Here is a 20,627-nt window from a genome sequence, read left to right on the forward strand (position 1 = left end):
TGTATTATTATAATTTGGATGTGGTTTAAATACATTAAAGTATGTTTTTTTTACCTGGAAGTAGTCCCACAAGTCTTTCAGCCTTTAGTATACTTGTAACACATTTGCATGAAGGTAGAAAGTAGTATACCAAAAGTATAATTAAGTATATATTTTAATACACTAACATCTAATTTTTAATGTACTTATAATACAAACAAAGTACACTTTAATTTAACTAATTAGGCATATATTAGTACATGAAATGTCATGTACTTAAAGTGCACTAAATATACTTTAAGTTGTTCCACTTTAGTACACAAAAGTACACTAAATACACTTTAAGTTGAGCTTTTCTACAACTTAATTACAATTTAAATATACTTAACACAAAATTAGTTGTTCCAATTTAGCACTCTTCAAGTTAACTAATCTTAAACACACTTGAAATATAATGATGATTAGTGCGGCTTGAAGTACACAAAAGTATGCTAAATTTTAGTACACTTAGTACATTAATTTTTCACCAGGGAAGGTGTCATATCTTAATCAGGTCCAAGAAGTGGTGGGGGCCCAGCTTTACATGGTCCCTCAATGCACTCATAAGCAGCCACCTCTTCTACAGAGATGTTGTAGGGAGGAAGTCTCATACATGGGTCAGTGACAAATAAGGGTTGGCAAGATGAGCAATTCATGAATTTTCTTAAAAAACTATTTTAAAAGCTTGCATCAAATTTGTTAAAATGTGCATTTTGTAGTCATGTTGGTTTTATGTCTTTTGAAATTACATTTGAACCTGAACAAAAGTAAGACTGAGGTTATGCAGGTTATTCTGAGTGACCCCTAGGTCAATAAGTCAATATTGCACTAAAAATGTACATTTACAATGGTAAAATGAAAAGTAATATTGCACTAACTGTAACACACTGTAAATCCAATAACAAAGTTACAATATGCATGTCTTAAATTTTTCACAAAAGTGACAATGGCAATGTTGATAGGCGTCTTTTCGTTTTTGCTTTTAGTTGTTCTACATGTTTTTGATATGTAAAATAGTCACACTAACATGTGATAAAGCACACAAGCATCTGTTATGTATGCTGGCACTGGTAACAGTAAAAAAAAAAGTTCTGTAGTACAGCCCAGTTAAAATTGGGCTGGAATATAAGCAATTTGATAGCTATGATGGATATGTAAAATTAGTATACATATTATCCCACCGGTCACAATTGTGACCGACTATAAAACACACTTTTTCTCCTATTTTTCCATGAAAATTAAAAAAAATAATGATTGATTATTTCAAAGGGTTGCTAATGGCACATGGTTTGGATATTTTCATGTCTGGGAAAAATTTGGGATTAAATGGGTTAAGAGCAGAAGAACAAACCAGCAAAAAGATCCCAACAAACTCATTTCCTCTCTGTTACAACAGTGCCTGGTAAGAAAATGTTGAGTCATACACTGTACGTGATTATTTAAACATTTATTTGTCTTCATTTACCTGACACACCGTTTTATTCAACAAATTAAAATGATCAAGTTTCCCAAATTTGAATTTCACATCACTCCTTACTAACATACACTTTTTGGTCTTGTCCAAGCATGAGCAATAATGTAAATTAAAGACAAATTCATAGACTCAGCATTGAGGACACATGATCTAACAGAGGAAAGCTTCAGCAACATATGATGTGCTCAGTACAGCGCCACAGGATCCATGCCAGCTCCTCAATGTGTCCGAGGGTCGCCTCTAGTTCATCGGCTGCAGAAGATGGGAGCGCAGCAGCTACAGAACAGTAAGAGACCCAGGAGGATGTACCCCGCGTTGGTGGTCCAGAAGGCGTACAGGTAGAGCGTCTTGTCGCAGTACGGTTCCACGTCTGTCATGGTCTTGTTATAGTTGGGTTCATAGATTGAGTAGATCCACACGTTACCTAGAAAAACAAGAAACAAGATAACAGACTCAGAGCTTCATGTTCACACTTCCAGACTTCAACACACCAACCCCCTGTAGTAAAAAAATATCCTGATAGACTTTATGTCAGGGGTCATCAACTATATTTGTTGAAGGGCCAGAATCTTTCTCAACAGACACCTTGGGGGCCGGACATTCAAATAGGGCTAGGCCAAGATTGAAATTAAATTCACCTTTTTGCCTAATAATTTAGTTGTTTATTTTATTTTACCTGTAAGCTCATCATTTTCATTTATACACATCTTTGGTGTTTGGTATGATATAAAAATGAAAAATCTTGACAGCTGGACTCAGCTCAGATACTCCCACATGCTGAAGCTTTACACTATTGCCCTGTGATTTTCGGTCTAAATATGAAAGGAGGCTGACAATCGGTTCTGATGATACAAGTCAGTAGTCCCTAGTAGTCAGTAGTGTTTCTCTTCTATTCTACATCTCGGAGGCGACGTTTTTCCACACACGGGCAGAGAGCTCAGTGGGAAACAGAAGAAGAGACACAGGCACACACAAACACTTTGAGTATGGCTCGGTGTCCCAGCGCACACAAACAGAGACCGAGAAATATAATATTTGTAATATTTGTAAACTATTAGAACTCAGTCGCGGGCCGGATTGGAAGGTTCGGCGGGTTGGATTCACCGGTTGATGATCACTGCTTTAAGTGATTTAAAGATTGATGTCGCGATGACCTCATAAAAAAAGGCCTTGTGAATGTGATCTCTCTTTAATACCTTCAGAGAATATAGGTTTTGGTTTGATTGTTAAATTGTTTATTAAGGATCCCCATTAGCTGGTACCATAGTAACCCACTAGTCTTCCTGGAGTACAAGGTCAGAGGTCAGAGGTCAAAGGTCAGTGTGACTTCACATAAAGCTTTGAAGCCATTACTCAAGATATCACACAGGATTTCTGACAAAATTTCACATGACATAAGTGGTTAATATTATATCATGAGACCAGTCAGAGTGAGGGGGTGATTCTAGTTTAGGAGAAACTTTCATTCAGAGTCCTGACCTGACTGACAAAGGTGTGGAGGAGGCTTTTGCTTGTATTTAATGGAGTGTACCTACTTACAATGTCAATTCATTTACTCAATTCAAGCTAAGGTGGAGAAGTGATTGTAATTAAGGCATATAATGCACACAATGTTTTTGTTTCTTTCAAAATAACTCAAATAAGGTTTCAGCTCAATAATGTTGTAATTCCTCAGCCCTGCTCTCACTGAGACTGGAAACTGGATTATTTTTTTAATCATCTAAAATACAGAAGGTTGGATCCACACTGTCATGGTAAAAGGGAGTTACAGTAACAGGTTAGTATTGGATCTTCAGGGAAACATTAGGTGGACATCTAGTGGCTGATACATGTCACTACAGTGTGTTGATTCTCCAGCTGGAGCATTTTAATGGAAGAGGTGAGGCTCTACAAAGGAGAAAATTATAAAATAAATATTGGACAAGGTGGACACATAGAGAAGTGTCTAGTATTTTCCTTTCATCAGGATTTCCTCCAGTGAGTTACATCAAATAAACAGGAGGCTTTTAAGAATCATTGAAGCCATTCTTATTCCTTACCTCATCTGATTTTAACTAATTAAAACCATTACAATTTACTGTTGTATTGTACTGTTGTACTTTATGCTTTTAAAATCATGTTTGTTCTTGTGCTATAATTTAGTTTGTAAACTTGTTTATCATCTACAATCTGTCTCCACTCACCAGCTATGAACCAGCAGGCAATGAAGAAAGATGTAAGTGAGTTCAACATCATGCAGACTCCACTGAGCAGGTTGGTGGTGCCGTCTTCATCCCCCTGGGCGCAGGGCAGGCAGGAGAACAGCCCCAGCACCAGGGCGAACACCCCCATCACGATCAGATAGATGGGGATGTAGGGCTGCTGTGGACACTCATTCAGATACATTGTCCCTGTTGGATACAGGAGGGATCTGTCAGTGTGCAGGGCCACTAATGTCCTGACTGTCTGGCATTAATTCACGTGCAATGTGCACATCATTCATCATCATTAAATGTGCACAACTCACTCACCAATTGCAATATGTGCAGAAGGCAGGATGCACGTAAACAGCTTGCAACAAACTGAAAGAAGAGAAAATAAAGGTGTAGTTTGAAAGAACAGACACTTTACTGTAAGACTTTCCTCTGAACCTAAGATGAATCAAATAGAGACATAAGTTTGTGACCATTGGCTCTCACCCAATGGCAGCACTGGAAGTTGAGGAGGGTCGTGGATATGTTGAAGAAGAGGGATTCTGGACATTGTAGCAGTGATGAGGGATCCAACCTGCAGAGGAGGAGACAGATCTGAGAATAACGTTTAAAAAAAACAACAACAAGAAACCAATAACAAGAAATCAAAAACAAGTAAATAGAAAGGTCTTAAAAATTTTAAGACCACACATTTTGTTTTCTGCCATTCAGGAGCACAAGACAAATTCAACATTTTCCACATGAAGGATGGTATAAAGTTGATCATTTTATCCACAAAACAAGTTAAATTAATCATCAATTAAGGTACTTACTCAAGTCCTATCCATTATTCATTTTAAATAATTTTTCATGAGCAAGAATTTGATTCATGTGTAAAATCTGTTGAAATTGAAATAATGGTGAACAGAATATATCACAATAATAGAGTATAATCAAATATTCAGCACAGACCAGATATTTACCTTCTCTGTTCTCGCTCTTCAGCTTTAAACCAACGGTGGACGTTTTCTTCAATGAGAAACTGAAGCTTGTGAGAGATCATGAGTGCGCTTAAATAAAACCAAAGAAAAACAGGAACACACTTTATGTGCTGGTGATGTGATCAAGTCATGTGACAACGGTGAAGTGCACCAAAAGTTGAAAGCAGAGAAATCTATAAACAACAGCCTTGCCTGAACTTTTGATCCCTCAGGTAGACAATACAGAAAATGTAACAGTGTGACAGGGGCGTCCTCCACACCTCTACCAGGCCTGTACGCAAATTGTAGGGTATCCAATAATTCCTCTACCTGCGATAAAACTTAATTTTCAATGAGCTTCTCCAAAGTCTTCATCGCATCAACAAGGTAAGAAGTATTAAGAAGCCCGAAGTACCAAGGAGACACCTCAAGGATGGATGTGTTCTGAGATGAAGCTGTAGAGACAGTGGTGATCTGAGTTACCATGGTCTCCTTGTTGGCTGCTGTGTGTGAAATTCCTCTTTTAAAATACTTAGATCAGCTCATTGATCTGTGGGAACTGTGACCACTTCCTTTCTACCTTCTTCAAGTCATACAGATACTGCAATCGTTAAACATTTAAGAGCAGAAGCAAAAAGATCCGAAGAATCACATGTCCTCTCTATTACAACAGTACCTGCTAAATACTGTAAACTGGCTAAACTTTATTCAAGCCAAAGTGAATAGAAGTGATTGTATTACAGTAAAGGTTTGTAATGCACAAAAGACAGGGCTCTACATGGGAGAAAATTATAAAATAAATATTGGATAATACATTCATACGTGATCAACTCAGTGTTATAAAGGTATAGGGAATCCACAGATGTGACAACAATGGTCAAAAACAAAGCAGAAGAGGTTCAGATACACTGACGCCTAAAATGCCTAAAGTTAAACATTTATTTGTCTTCATTTATGCAACACAGTTTGAGATTCATCTTTTTTTCCCCATACTTTATTTCACATTACAATTTACATTTCAATTTGAAATTCACATTCAATTCACAAAACTCCTTGGAGGAAACATTTGCTTGCATCTGAAACATTACAAGCTTACAACACATTAACAAGATTAAACAAAATGAGATTTATCAAATTAAAATGATCAAGTTGCGCTGCGGGACAAACCCCTTTTCTTTTCTACCTCCTTTCAAACAATCTTAACAATCATGTTTCCTCCTCATTACAACAGTGCCTGCAGAGGAAATGTGGAGACAAACTTATACCTTGAATATTTCCACATTTATTTATCTTAATTTACACAACACACAGTTTGAGATTCAACAATCTAAAACATTCAAGTTTCCCAAATTTGAATTTCACACCGCTTCTTGTCTTGAATTTCATCTTTGTTGAGTTTTATATTTGGTTGTATATGATTCATCTCTCCACTGGATTTGGCACTTTTAACTTTTAATTACTTGGATGGAATAAATATGTAACCATAAATTGAAGGTTGAAGGTTTGAATTGTGGAATTACTTCTATGTACATTATTAAAGATCTGATATCAGAAACGTGAATACGTGTTTCGTGGTGTACGATATATTTCAAGAAGAAGGAACAGACTTGCACCAGTAGCTAAAGCCTTCATGTCTTCTTGGAAACAGCAGCAGCAGCAGAATAGTAACAGAGCCAGGAGGATGTAGAACAGAGTAGTGGTGCAGAAGGCAAACAGGTAGACGGTCTTGTCACAGTACGGTTCCACGTTTGTCATGGTCTTGCTGTAGTTGGGCTCATAGATTGAGTAGATCCAGACATTACCTACACGCACACACACAAAAAAAACGTTGTAAGACACTGATCACAGTCTCTAGTATTTCCCTCACATCAGGATTTCCTCCAGTGTGTTACATCAAATAAACAGGAGGCTTTTTGAAAATCATTAAAACCATTCTTATTCCTTATCCCATCTTATCTTGACTAATTAAAACCATTACAATCTCCTGTTTTTTTTATTTTTTTTATTTAACCTTTATTTAACCAGGCGAAATCAATTAAGAACATGTTCTTATTTACAATGATGGCCTGACAAGAGGCATAAGCTTCTTGATGGGGGGGGGGGGGGGAGAGGGGGCTGTGAGGGAGAAAAGATAGGTTAAAAGACAATAGCAAATATACACAACAATACAAACATTCAGCAGAAACAGGGCATAAAAGTTAATAAGAAGGATATTCAAGCATAGAAGACAAGATTATTACAAGCATAAAAGAGAGTAAAAGTCTGTTACAGATAATACAGGATTCATTAGAGAGCAGTGTGTCACAGAAAGTGGCCTAGGCCAACGGCGGTAGGTATGGGCGTTCAACAAGCAGAAACTGAAAAGGGTTAGATAGTTGGGTAGTTAAATAGTAGGGAAGCAGCTGCAAGAATCTGTAAAAAGGTGTGAGATTGACTCCATGGGCTCTAATTTGGTAGACTAGGTGCAGGCGAGGCGCATCTGCCCTGCGCCTCGCCTTCGCTTCGCCAACGGGGAGTGGCCAGGAGCAGATTGCGATTTTGCTTCGAGACGCAGCGGAGCGCATCCCGCCTACTTCCCTCCCACCGGCGCAAATGGCATAGAGGGAGGAGAGAAGGCGTGGAGTGGGTTTGACACAGCCGAGTCAGATCTTCACCAATCAAATGAGCTCCTCTCCTCACCTTTAAATCCGCCGCGCGCGCAAGGCGGACGTTTGATTTCACCGTGGAAGAGAAGATTTGAATCAGCGCATACAGATTACAGCATACACATTCAGCACATCTACAGTATATCGATTGTCCCGTCACACTGATGACAGATCAAAGGCTGCACAGATGAAAGATGAGGATGGATTACTGCTGTGTTGACACTACACGATTATCTGCTATATTTATGTATTTACTTATTGATTTATTGAGCCGCATCGTCACGCGACCATAACAAATAAAACTGAAAACAAATAAACTATCATTTCTCACAGCAAACCACAATCAGCCTGGCATAGTGCTCATAGTGAGCAGATATTAACATCTCCCCTCTCAGGTAAATTCTAAAGAAAAAAGAAAAAGAGAGACGCTCCGCGATGCATCCATTACGCACAGCTGTTTGTGCACACGTGTTTAAATATAGGTTACTAAATATGAGTGTCTTTATTAATGGAAAAGGGGTGTGTGTGTTTTGTTTTTTGTTTTTTTTTTACTGGGCAACAGCTCTCAATCTGTCAGAGCAAGTGAGACGGGAGGAAACTGATGTTCTGGTCCGGTCCAAGCTGGCAGTGTCAGGTCACGCGAACAGACCTCACGGGCTGATGGTGCAAAAGTAGTCTGGGAGGGAGGAGGTTATGATGTTTGCTCTGACAGATTGCTGTTGCCCAGTAAAAAAAAATAAAAAACAAAACACACACCCCTTTTCCATTAATAAAGACACTCATATTTAGTAACCTATATTTAAACACGTGTGCACAGATCACAACATAACAAACAGCTGGGCGTAACGAGGCATCGCGGAGCGTCTCTCTTTTTCTTTTTTCTTTAGAATTTACCTGAGATGGAGATGTTAATATCTGCTCACTATGGTGCCGAGGCTGATTGTGGTTTGCTGTGAGAGATGATAGTTTATTTGTTTTCAGTTGTATTTGTTATGGTCGCGTGACGATGCGGCGCTGGCCCCTAATAAATCAATAAGTAAATAAATAAATAAATAAATAGCTGATCATCTGCAACGGCACAGTGTGTAGTGTCAACACCTGCTCTTGGGACATCCACGGCTGTCTCAGTCCCTCCCTGGTTTCATCTGTGTTAATTCAGTCAGGCTGAGTTTCCATTACGCAAGCCTTTGATGGTCATCAGTGTGACGGGACAATCTATATAGATATAGGTGTATGTGCTGATTCAGATACAATAAATAGGGGTTATTGTGATGATGATTATTATTATTATTATTATTATTATTAATTGCATTTAAATGTGCCTGGAAGTGTGGAAATCTGCCTGTGAGGTCTTGGTGACGTGTCTGCACTGCGCGCTGGGCAGTCAAATTGCCACTGCGCTGGCTGCGCTTCGCCTTGCGCTGACATTAGACCAGGTTGGAGCTGGCGAGCTTTCGGCGCACTCTCCGCGCGGTCTATCGGCAACAAATTGTCACTGCGCCACGGCGAATCTGTCGACACCTCCCCCTGCTGCGCGACCACTCCCATCTCAGCGCACAGCAGTCCACCAATTTACCGAATCCGCTGCGCACCTTGTTGCACTGGAGGAAAATGCCACTGCGCCAGCTGCGTCAGGGCTCGCTTCGCTGCGCCCCCGTGAGTTGCGCCAAGAAATTAGGGCCCCATGTCTTTAAAATCATGTTGATCTCATACTATAATTTAGTTTGTAAACTGGTCTACCATCTACTATCTGTCTCCACTCACCAGCTATGAACCAGCAGGCAATGAAGAAAAATACCAGTATCTTGCAGATAATACTGCGTGCTTTGGAGGTGTTGTCATCCCCCAGGGCGCAGGGCAGGCAGAAGGACAGGATCAGCACCAGGCCGAACACCCCCATCACGATCAGATAGATGGGGATGTAAGGCTGCTGTGGACACTCATTCAGATACACTGACCCTGTTAAACACAGAAGAGATCTGTCAGTGTGCAGGGTCACTAATGTCCTGACTTTCTGGCATGAATTCATGTGAAATGTGCACATCATTCATAATCATTTATGTTCACGATTCCCTCACCAATAATAATATGTGCAGAAAGCAGGATGCTCAGAAACAGCTTGCAACAACCTGAAAGAAGAGGAAATACAGGTGTAGTTTGAAAGAAAATACATTTTAAGACATAAATTAACCTAAGATGAATCAAATACAGTAGAGACACGAGTGTGTGTCTTACACCGTGTCAGCACTAAGAGTTCACAAAAATGATCGATGTCAGACATTGTAGCAGTGATGAGGGCTCCAACCTGCAGAGGAGGAGACAGATCTGAGAACAATGTTGATGAAACTAAAAACCTGCAAACTGATGGTGACATTTGATACAACAAGATGCATACAAAAAATTTTGAATAATAACTTGAATTTTTAATTATTTTACCTTTTACACCAATTGATTGATTAAAACAATAATCAGCAGAGTAAGTGGTAACAAAAAGGAGCTATTCATTGGAGCTCTGATCCCAATAAATGAACATTAAAACACTCCAACACACACAGAAATGAATCTCCAAATGCACTATGTGTGTAAAATCTGTTGAAATGGAAATAATGGTTAACAGAAAATATCACAATAATATAATCACATATTACCTTCTCTGTTCTCACTCTTCAGCTTTAAACCAACGATGGTTGTTTCCTCTCATGGGAAACTGAAGCTTCTGAGGGACGTGTGCTTCAGTGAAATCATAGAGAAACAGGAACACACTGTACGTGCTGGTACATGAACAACTCAGTGTGACAAAGGTAAACTGTCCCAGTTACCATCCGCTCCGTTAAGTTTGGGATCCAAAGAAGACAGATGTGGGGGGAAAAATGGTCAAAAACAAAACAGCAGAGGTTCAAATGAGATAATAATAGAACGTTACTGAGCCATTTTCAAGGTAAATATACAGAGTCTGCTTGCTGAAAAACTGTCCCTGAAGGCAACGCGCATCAGCAGTTTTGCATGAATTTCCCTCTAAAACAGCTCAGTCTCGTAACGTTCCGTTATTATCTCATAGCGTGGTGATTGTGCAGGTCACAACTTGTCCTCGACGGCGTTTTGGAGTTTTTGGATTGTGTATTTGATGAATTTGATGAGGTAAACCAAGAAATTTAGCCTCCATAGCGTAGCTCTGAGCAGCTCGCCTCTCTGCTCCGCCGTTCTAAAAATAGCTTGCACCGACAATTAAAGGTAACAAACCTACTGCTATGACTATGACTGTCAGCTCTCCCCTCTGATCTGGTCTGCCTTTTGTGAAAATCCTATTTAAAAATACTTAAATCAGCTCATTGATCTGTGGGAACCACTTCCTTTTCTACATCCTTCCAAGTCATATCAATTATGCAGTAGTTTTGTATTTAAGAGCAGAAGAACAAACCAGCAAAAAGATCCCAACAAACTCATTTCCTCTCTGTTACAACAGTGCCTGGTAAGAAAATGTTGAGTCATACACTGTACGTGATTATTTAAACATTTATTTGTCTTAATTTACCTGACACACCATTTTATTCAACAAATTAAAATGATCAAGTTTCCCAAATTTGAATTTCGCATCACTCTTTACTAACATACACTTTCTTGGTCTTGTCCAAGCATGAGCAATAATGTAAATTAAAGACAAATTCATAGACTCAGCATTGAGGACACATGATCTAACAGAGGAAAGCTTCAGCAAAACATATGATGTGCTCAGTACAGCGCCACAGGATCCATGCCAGCTCCTCAATGTGTCCGAGGGTCGCCGCTAGTTCATCAGCTGCAGAAGATGGCAGCGCAGCAGCTACAGAGCAGTGTAAGACCCAGGAGGATGTACCCCGCGTTGGTGGTCCAGAAGGCGTACAGGTAGAGCGTCTTGTCGCAGTACGGTTCCACGTCTGTCATGGTCTTGTTATAGTTGGGTTCATAGATTGAGTAGATCCACACGTTACCTAGAAAAACAAGAAAAAAGATAACAGACTCAGAGCTTCATGTTTACACTCCCAGACTTTAACACACCAACCCCCTGTAGTAAAAAAATATCCTGATAGACTTTTGGTGATCAAAGATCAAAAATAAAATAATTGGCCTTGTGAACGTGATCTCTCTTTAATACCTTCAGAGAATATAGGTTTTGGTTTGATTGTTTAATTGTTTATTATAGTAAGGATCCCCATTAGCTGGTACCGTAGTAACCCACTAGTCTTCCTGGAGTCCAAGGTCAGAGGTCAGAGGTCAAAGGTCAGTGTGACTTCACATGAAGCTTTGAAGCCATTACTCAAGATATCACACAGGATTTCTGACACAATTTCATGTGACATAAGTGGTTAATATTATAACATGAGACCATACACTGTAAAAAATATGGACGTAGCATCCGTGACGTCACCCATTGGTTTTGGGGAGTCGTTTTTGTGACTCAAATATGGCGGCCTGAACAGCGCCATGTTGGATTTACCGGCCGAGAACCCGCCCACTGGTTCACTCAATGTTGCCCTAATTGCCGAGAATTTTAAACATAATCATAGTAAAATGGTAGAGTTAAAAGAAAAATGAGAGAGTGTGTGCGGGGGTAGAAACTATCGATTGACATAGCCCCGTTTCCACTATGCGGTACGGTACGGGTCTGTCATGGTGAAAGTATGAGGTTAGTAACAGGTTAGTATTGGATCTTCAGGGAAACATTAGGTGGACATCTAGTGGCTGCTACATGTCACTACAGTGTGTTGATTCTCCAGCTGGAACCATTGTAAAACCATTACAATCTACTGTTGAATTGTACTGTTGTACTTAAAGCTTTTAAAAACATGTTCTTTCTTGTGCTATGATTAAGTTTGTAAACTTGTTTATCATCTACAATCTGTCTCCACTCACCAGCTATGAACCAGCAGGCAATGAAGAAAGATGTTAGCGAGTTCAACATCATGCAGGCTCCACTGAGCAGGTTGGTGGTGCCGTCTTCATCCCCCTGGGCGCAGGGCAGGCAGGAGAACAGCCCCAGCACCAGGGCGAACACCCCCATCACGATCAGATAGATGGGGATGTAGGGCTGCTGTGGACACTCATTCAGATACATTGTCCCTGTTGGATACAGGAGGGATCTGTCAGTGTGCAGGGCCACTAATGTCCTGACTGTCTGGCATTAATTCACGTGCAATGTGCACATCATTCATCATCATTAAATGTGCACAACTCACTCACCAATTGCAATATGTGCAGAAGGCAGGATGCACGTAAACAGCTTGCAACAAACTGAAAGAAGAGAAAATAAAGGTGTAGTTTGAAAGAACAGACATTTTAAGACTTTTCTACAAACCTACAGTAAGAAGAATCAAATAGAGACACGAGTGTGTCACCATCGGCTCTCACCCAGTATCAGCAATGGGAGTTTAGGAGGGTGGCGGAGGTTTTCGAGAGGATTGATGCTGGACATTGTAGCAGTGATGAGGGCTCCAACCTGCAGAGGAGGAGACAGCTCGGAGAATAATCTTGATAAAACTAAAAACCAAAAACAACTACCGGTAAATACACAATTTATTCTGCAGCACAAGACCAATCTTGATAAATTATTCATTGTGAATAATTTTTCAAATAAGAATTTGCTTCTGAGACGTCAGGATCTGCTGTTGTCTTTGTCATATGTTAGAGAAAACTGAGAATCTTGATTTGAAAGATGGTCATTTAAAAAATTTGAATAATAACTTGAATTTTTTACTTTACTTTACTTTACTTTTTTACACACCTTATACTCTGATCCCAATAAATAAAGATTAAAACACTGTGCTAAAACACTGTGCTGTGAATCTCTCTGAATTAAATGTACTACTGTATAGAATCATATATTCAGCACAGTGCAGGCAAAACAGAGACATGAACCAGATCTTTACCTTTGTTGTTCTCACTCTTCAGCTTTAAACCAACGTTGGACAGTCCTCCCTCTCAGACCTTCACACACAGGCAGTCAGACGTAAAGCCACCACTATCTTACACGACCCCTCCCACTCCACAACTCTTTCTAACTTCTTCCCCCCACAAACGTCAAATCATTCATCTCATCTGCCATCAACATCATCAACGACTCACTATGAAATCTTTTAATGTTCTTTTAAGGTTTTATTTTGTATTTACCTGTGTCATTCTGTATCTATTTGTTGTTTGTTTTATGTTATGTTAAATTGTGTTTTTCTTAACTTATGTTTCTTTTATGCACACATCTAAGACAAATTTCCACAGCTTTTTGCAGGGGATAACAAAGGTTTTCTGATTCTGATTCTGAACATTAGTTGTTTTGTCTCATGTGAAACTGAAGCTTAAAATCACATTACAACAGGCATCTGGTGCACATCTTGTGATTGTCTCAGTGTGAACTGCACCAATTACCGGCAACCCCATGGAGTGAAGCCACAGAAGACACATTTTACAAACATGGTCAAAAAGAAAACGGCAGAGGTCCAGATATGCTGACACCCAAAACACTGGAACCCACATTTCCCATAATGCAACTGGATCTCCTTTTGCATATTTCCATTTCCATTAGTTGTTTCCTCAGTTTGCAGTACGGGCCCTGAGAAGTCAAGCATATGATCTCTTCAACAGCATGTCCATCATGGGAAGTCATACAGCTGTTTCTGAAGACTGGATTGTTATAATTGTTTGTGATGTTGAAAAAAAGTCTGAGAAGTGAACTGCTCCTGTTTGACACAAGGATAAAGACAGAGAGGAGTATAACCTGTCTCATCTACTGATAATTATGATATTCCTTTTTATTCTTGATAACTGGATTGCAGAGTTCTGATTCACTCACTTCAGCAATGAACATGGTGGAGAAAATCAGCATAGTACATACTGAGAAACACAGTATATATGTATCACATATTACAGTTTATTTTCCTTTCATCATTCTTTCAGTGTGTTACATCAAAAAAAACAGGAGGCTCTTATCTTAACTAAGTAAACCATTACTGTAAGACAGTCAGACCCCCACCCTGAAATGTTGTCTCTGAAACAATGGAAGTTTTACCCCAGACTGGATGTAACCACTGTGTAGTTATACCCTTTGGTTATTAGTGATTTAATCAATCATCTTTGTTAGAGTTTCACCATTTGATGACTGTCTCTAATCACTCTGAAGTGTCTCAGTGCGAGAAGTATAAAGGTGTCACATGAAAAGACCCCCTGATGAGCAAAGGTCTCCAGATGCGAATGGTGTCTCCATGCAAAGTCCCGATTGTTATGTGAATTAGAAGTGTCTCTGTTCTGGTTGGATACTTAAGGGGAAGAGCAAGAACCTCACTTTGAGTTGATCTGCTTATCAGAGCTCCCACACATCAAGTGTGTTGCATTATCTGTTTCTTAAGTATTGTTACTATTTGCTATAGTTTGTTCATTTTGTACTTAACAATAAACTGGAATGTTAACCCTTCATTTCTAATACTGCCTTCATTTAGGGTTGGTGAATTTTGGAGGCGGGCTCTAGGCTGTCCACCCAATCACCAACAAGAAACATTACCTGTTCTATTTTCCAATGGACAAATATAATATATATTAACCCTTAAGTTTGGATTGGGTGGGGCTGCCGCCGGTCCCGGGAGCTTAAGTAGCAGTAGAGAGGTATATAGCACGGCATCCCCATGCAGCAGCTGCACAACTGTGACAGAGTCAGGAAGATGTAGAACAGAGTAGTGGTCCAGAAGGCAAACAGGTAGAGCGCCTTGTCGCAGTACGGTTCCACGTCTGCTATGGTCTTGTTGTAGTTGGGCTCATAGATTGAGTAGATCCACACGTTACCTATTAAAAGAAAAAACTTTGTGAGTATATATTTAAAGTGATTGAACTTGAACTCAAGGACAAACAAGTACGTTTTGGTGGCCAAAGGTCAAAGGTCAGTGTGACTTCACATAAAGCTTTTAAAGCAGCACTAAGTAACTTTTCAACCTTCATAAAATATTTTCATAACTTTTGTGATGATACATCGACTTACAACAAGTTGAATGACACCTCTGTCGTGGTCTGAGGGGGTCTGTATCTCTTTCTCTGGCACTAAGCAGCTTTGAGGAGCATGGTAGGAACCCGGCTCTCACTTTACTTTCACTTTCACTTTTGCGAGTCACAACAAGGAGGGAACAGGCAAAACAGCACTTTAGCAATGGATTATGTTTGTGTTTTCACTTTGAAATGATCTACTGGAAACAGAAACTTAGTTTTGATGTCTTCTGTTGATTTTAATGCAGGATATTTACAGGGCTTCACGCTAGTGTTCATGGGAAATGGAGTCTTCCTTCAGGCAAAACACTACTGCTTTGGTCCACAGGCGCCGCCAAACTCAACCAAAACTGAAAGTTCTTTAGTACTGCTTTAAGCCATTACTCCAGATATCACAGGATTTCTGACTAAATGGTTCATATTTTATAAAATATCTTTGGATGAAAAGTCAGAGTAAGGAGAAACTTTACTTCAGTGTCAGTGCAGCTATAAAGGACCAGACTGACAAAGGTGTAAAAGAGGCTTGTACTTGTTTTTTTTTTTTTAAAGGAGAATATACCCTTACATTATCAATTATTACACTCAATTCAAACCAAAGTGGATAGAAGTTATTGTAATGAGGGCATACAATGCACACAACGCAATGCTAGTAGGTGGCTCTATTTGTTTCTTTCAAAATAAAACTAAAATAAGATGTCATCTCTGTTTTAATATCTCAGCCCTGCTTTTACTGAGACTAGAGACTGGACCATTTTTTAAATCATCTAAAATGTAGGAGGTTGGATCCACACGCTGTCTCACTGTAAAAGGAAGTGACGGGTTAGTATTGGATCTTCAGGGAAACATTAGATGGACATCTAGTGGCTGCTACATGTCACTACAGTGTGTTGATTTTTACAGCTGCAGCACTTTAATGGAAGAGGTGAGACAAAGCTCTACTAGAAAATTATAAAAGAATTGGACAAGGTGGAGATAAAGAGAAGCCTCTAGTATTTTTCTTTCATCAGGATTTCCTCCATGCAGTCTGTTACATCAAATAAACAGAAGGCATTTTAAGAATCATTAAAACTGTTCTGATCTCATATAACTTTACTAACTAAAACCATTACAAACCTATGCTTTATGTCTTTAATATCATGTTGATCTCATGCTATGATTTAGTTTGTAAAATGACTATCATCTACAATCTGTCTAAACTCACCAGCTATGAACCAGCAGGCAATGAAGAAAAACATCAATAAATGCCATGTAACACAGACTTGTTCACGGTTGGAGAAGTCTTGGTCTGCGAAGGGCAGGAAATTGATCAGGGCCATCACCAGGCCGAACACCCCCATCACGATCAGATAGATGGGGATGTAGCTCTGCTGTGGACACTCATTCAGATACACTGACCCTGTTGGATACAGGAGAGATCTGTCAGTGTGCAGAGCCACTAATGTCATGACTTTCTGGCATTAACTCAAATACGACCGGAAAAAAAATGTTTGTCATGTGCACAACTCACTCACCAACTGCAATATGTGCAGAGAGCAGGATGCACAGAAACACCTTTGAAAATACTGAAAGACAGGGGCAGTCGGACATTGCAGCAGTGATGAGGGCTCCAACCTGCAGAGGAGGAGACAGGATCTGAGAACAATGTTGATGAAACTAAAAGCCTGCAAACTGACAGTGACATTTTATACAAACCAGAAGATGAGAGGAAAACAAAGGAAGTTTTGTCTCCCATCATTCAGCAGCACAAGACAAATTCAGCATTTTCCACATGAAGGATGGTATAAAGTTGATCATTTTATCCCCAACTGAAACTAATCATCAAATATTCAATAACACTTAATCCTCACCTATCTTGATAACAAATAAATCATTTTTCAAGCAAAGATTTGCTTCCTATAGACATCAGGATCTGCTGTTGTCTTTGTGATATGTTACAGTAAACTGAGAAACTGCATTTATTTGAAAAATAACTTGAATTTTTAAGTATTTTACCTTATACACCAAACAATCCATTGATTAATTAAAACAATAATCAGCAAAGTGGTAACAAAAATGAGCTAGTAGCCTATAGATGCAGCTATGATCCCAGTAAGTGATCATTAAAACACTGAATCTCTCTGAATTAAATGCACTACATCTGTATGATCTGTTGAAATGAAAATAATGGTGAACAGAAAATATAACAATTATAGTGTAAAATTACATATTCAGCAGAGTCCAGATCTTTACCTTCTCTGTTCTCACTCTTCAGCCAACGATGGTTGTTTCGTCTCATGAGAAACTGAAGCTACTGAGATTAATGAATGCGCTTCTGTGAAACCACACAGAAACAGGAAGACAGTGTACGTGTTGGTATGTACATACGTGACCAACTCTGGGTGACAAAGGTGAACTGCACCAATTACAATTGTTATCCTCTCTGCTAAATCTGCTACATTTCACTTTGGAGCATTGATAAAAAGTACTCTATATGTACACAAGAAGGGAATGTTTAGTTTTTTTTTACAACAGTCCGCAGGATCTTGACAGACTCCTGATTAGAAGACTCACAATTTTCACTTTATGTTTAAGGATACCTGTTTAAGTTCATTAAATAACATTTGCTTTCACCCAGCCAGAGTTTGAAGGGATGGTGTGTATACAGTATATTGATGATTAAGTTGGTGCTGCCTTGTCTCGGCCCCTGAGGTCATTATTAGTCCTATGTTCAAACTTTAATGTAGTTTTGCATCATCATTCAATGCTGCAAATAGGTTTGAGTCAGAACTTGTTTCTTTTATGTATTTATTTATTTTTGTTGACTTATGGTGAGTTGAGACATCTGTCCATCTATGAGTGAATGAACAAGATGAGCTTTGTTGCTCCTCTGATGAAGCACTCCCTCATTCTATGATAAAAATAAAGGGAATGGAGAGAGGGTCGGTGGGGAACAGGTTGTCAAAAATTTGATCTCATTCTTTTATTTCATTATCTAACTGAAGACTTTTGTTGGTTTGTAAACACAGAAAGCTACATGCAGCGTTACCAGTTCACTGTTTATTTTACAGTTTACTACTGTTATTTATTTTACAGTATTTTACTGTGATAACAATATTTTCTTGATTTTACAGTAAACTACTGGCAGCAGGGTTGCTACTGTGAATTGTGTACAGAGCTCTCACTTTTAGCCACTGACTGTGATATGGATGCAAACATATTACCTGACCAGTCTCACCCTATTTCCAAGACATCTATCAAAGACACGACGAAAAATTACACCTCACTTATTCCTGTACGAGAGAAATGCAACACTTTGAAAATGAGATCAAACTAACAAACTGGGAAAGTATCATGAAAGACAAAGATAGTGAGCAAGCCTGCAGGGACTACTGAAAGCATCCCCTACAGAAAGCAACACATGGACAACACATCATGGCAATTAATGAAAGAAAGGGACACAGCCCTGGAAAAAAATTTTAAAATCAGACACTAGACACTGATCGTTTAATATGTAAATGCCGTAGAAATAAAACCATATGGCAACTTAGGAAGGCCAAAGCAAACTTTTTTCTGGATTCTAAAACACGAGCAAAGGGCAACTCTTAACTGCCACGGAAAAGCACTGACCAACTCTTAGGGGGAAAAAAGGGGATGAGAGCTTGATCATTGCCAATACTTTTAATGATTAGTTTATCAACTCTGTGTTGGAACTAGGCAGCAGTTTAGCAAACATACAATCATTTGAGTTTTTAACTAAATCTACACTATCTTCTTTCTTTACTAACAAACACTCTCTTGGTCTTGTCTTCTTGTCTTGAATTTCATCTTTGTTGAGTTTTATATTAGATTGTAGGCTATATCAGGACAAGTGAATTAATTTAGTGGTTTCTAATCTTTCAAACATTAGTTGAAGGTGAAGAAGACTTAAACAAACAAATCTAACATTAAATGCAGTTGTAGCACAATATGTATGATGTTAGCTTTGGCACTGATAACTTGTATTTGGCAATTTTCACAATTTTTCAACAGACTAAACATTCATCAAAATATGATGGCTTTATTGAGTTCAATTACTTGGATGGGATAAATGTAACCGTTACAGGTTATTATAGGTCTGAATTGGATTTGATTGTTTCGATGCACATTAGTAAAGCATTAATAGAATAGGCTCAGCACTGAGGAAACATGATGATAATTTGTGTTGAGTATCTATTAAACAACGTTCACTCTGATGTGTTTCCCACTGCTCAAGTCTAAACTGGAACATTGTTGTTTCCGAGGCTGGACACATGCGTAACAGTAGAGGAACCACTAATTGCAACAGTAGTAGAGCTTTTAGACGTTTTAAAGCTTTTAGACTTGTAGCTGCTGCCACCACAGCAGAGCAGTAGGAGGATGTAGGCCACGATGGTGTTCCAGTAGGCAAACTGGTAGAGTGTCTTGTTGCAGTACGGTTCCACGTGCGTCATGTTTTTGTTGTAGTTGGGCTTGGAGATTGAGTAGATCCACACGTCACCTAGAGAAAAAAACCTTGTAAGACACTGATCACAGTCTCAGACATTAACACACCAACCCCCTTTGGTAAAATGTACAGTTACATTAATGAGTCTTGAAATGATTTTGGTGATCAAAGGTCAAAGTCACAGTGACTTCTCTAAAAAAAAAAAAAAAGAAAGTTCACACGGGTTCAGGAATGAACTGATTAGATTTTGGTGGCTAGAGGTCAAAGGTCAAAGTCAGGATGACCTCAGAAAACATGACTTTGGCCTATTGAGTACAACATCTCCAGAACTCCTGCAGGGAATCTCTTCATTTTTTTTGCACGACTGCCCACTTGGACTCAAGGACAAACTGAGTAGGTTTGTGTGGTTTGTCAAGGTCTTCACATAACGCTTTTAACACACATAAATTCTGACTAAATTGCACATTAATGGTTCATATTTTTAAAAAAGATGGTCTGATGTGGTGTGACGACTCTTTCCCTCGCTTCCTGCATGTACCGCTCTTCATGCACAAATCGCGTGCACGCTCAGAGTCTTCAAGAGTTACACCGTGGAAAAGATGATGCCAATGATCCAGTACACTGAAGTCAAGGTGGCAATGAATGTAGCTCTATGCTGGATGCTGGGCGGCGTATAATGACATCAGGTGTCTTCTTTCACGTGAATAAACCATGAGAAAAAGCTGGAGGTGTGCAATGAAGCCCCGCTATATGTGACAGTATCGTGGAAAGCCGCGGTGCTCACATTGGGATTGCATTGGGTATTTGGACCCAGTGTGAATGACGAGGCTTTCCGCTTTACTGTTGTCTGTAGCAGGGCTTCACCTTGATGTGAACCCAACGCTGAACAATCTTTTCTAT

The 20,627-nt window shown here is 39.3% G+C and overlaps 3 protein-coding genes across 3 annotated transcripts in view; 1 reads left to right on the plus strand and 2 right to left on the minus strand.

Annotated features, from left to right (window-relative positions):
* The window catches only part of per1b (period circadian clock 1b), a gene marked incomplete at its 3' end in the record, with an annotated part of 402,390 nt that overhangs the window by 82,337 nt on the left and 299,426 nt on the right, over window positions 1–20,627 (plus strand). The gene's annotated exons all lie outside the window — the stretch shown is intronic.
* On the minus strand, window positions 1,738–9,569 carry LOC311001493 (uncharacterized protein; the record flags this gene model as incomplete). Its single annotated transcript, XM_083992581.1, has 5 exons — window positions 1,738–1,916; window positions 3,676–3,882; window positions 6,251–6,445; window positions 9,053–9,247; window positions 9,524–9,569. 5 exons carry the CDS (start codon window positions 9,567–9,569, stop codon window positions 1,738–1,740), a joined length of 822 nt encoding a protein of 273 aa, XP_083848707.1.
* Window positions 11,081–12,380, minus strand: LOC311001495 (transmembrane protein 272-like; the record flags this gene model as incomplete). Its single annotated transcript, XM_083992583.1, has 2 exons — window positions 11,081–11,256; window positions 12,179–12,380. 2 exons carry the CDS (start codon window positions 12,378–12,380, stop codon window positions 11,081–11,083), a joined length of 378 nt encoding a protein of 125 aa, XP_083848709.1.

The sequence above is a fragment of the Trachurus trachurus genome (genome assembly GCF_905171665.1).
Source record: "Trachurus trachurus genome assembly, chromosome: 18".
Lineage (NCBI taxonomy): Eukaryota > Metazoa > Chordata > Actinopteri > Carangiformes > Carangidae > Trachurus > Trachurus trachurus.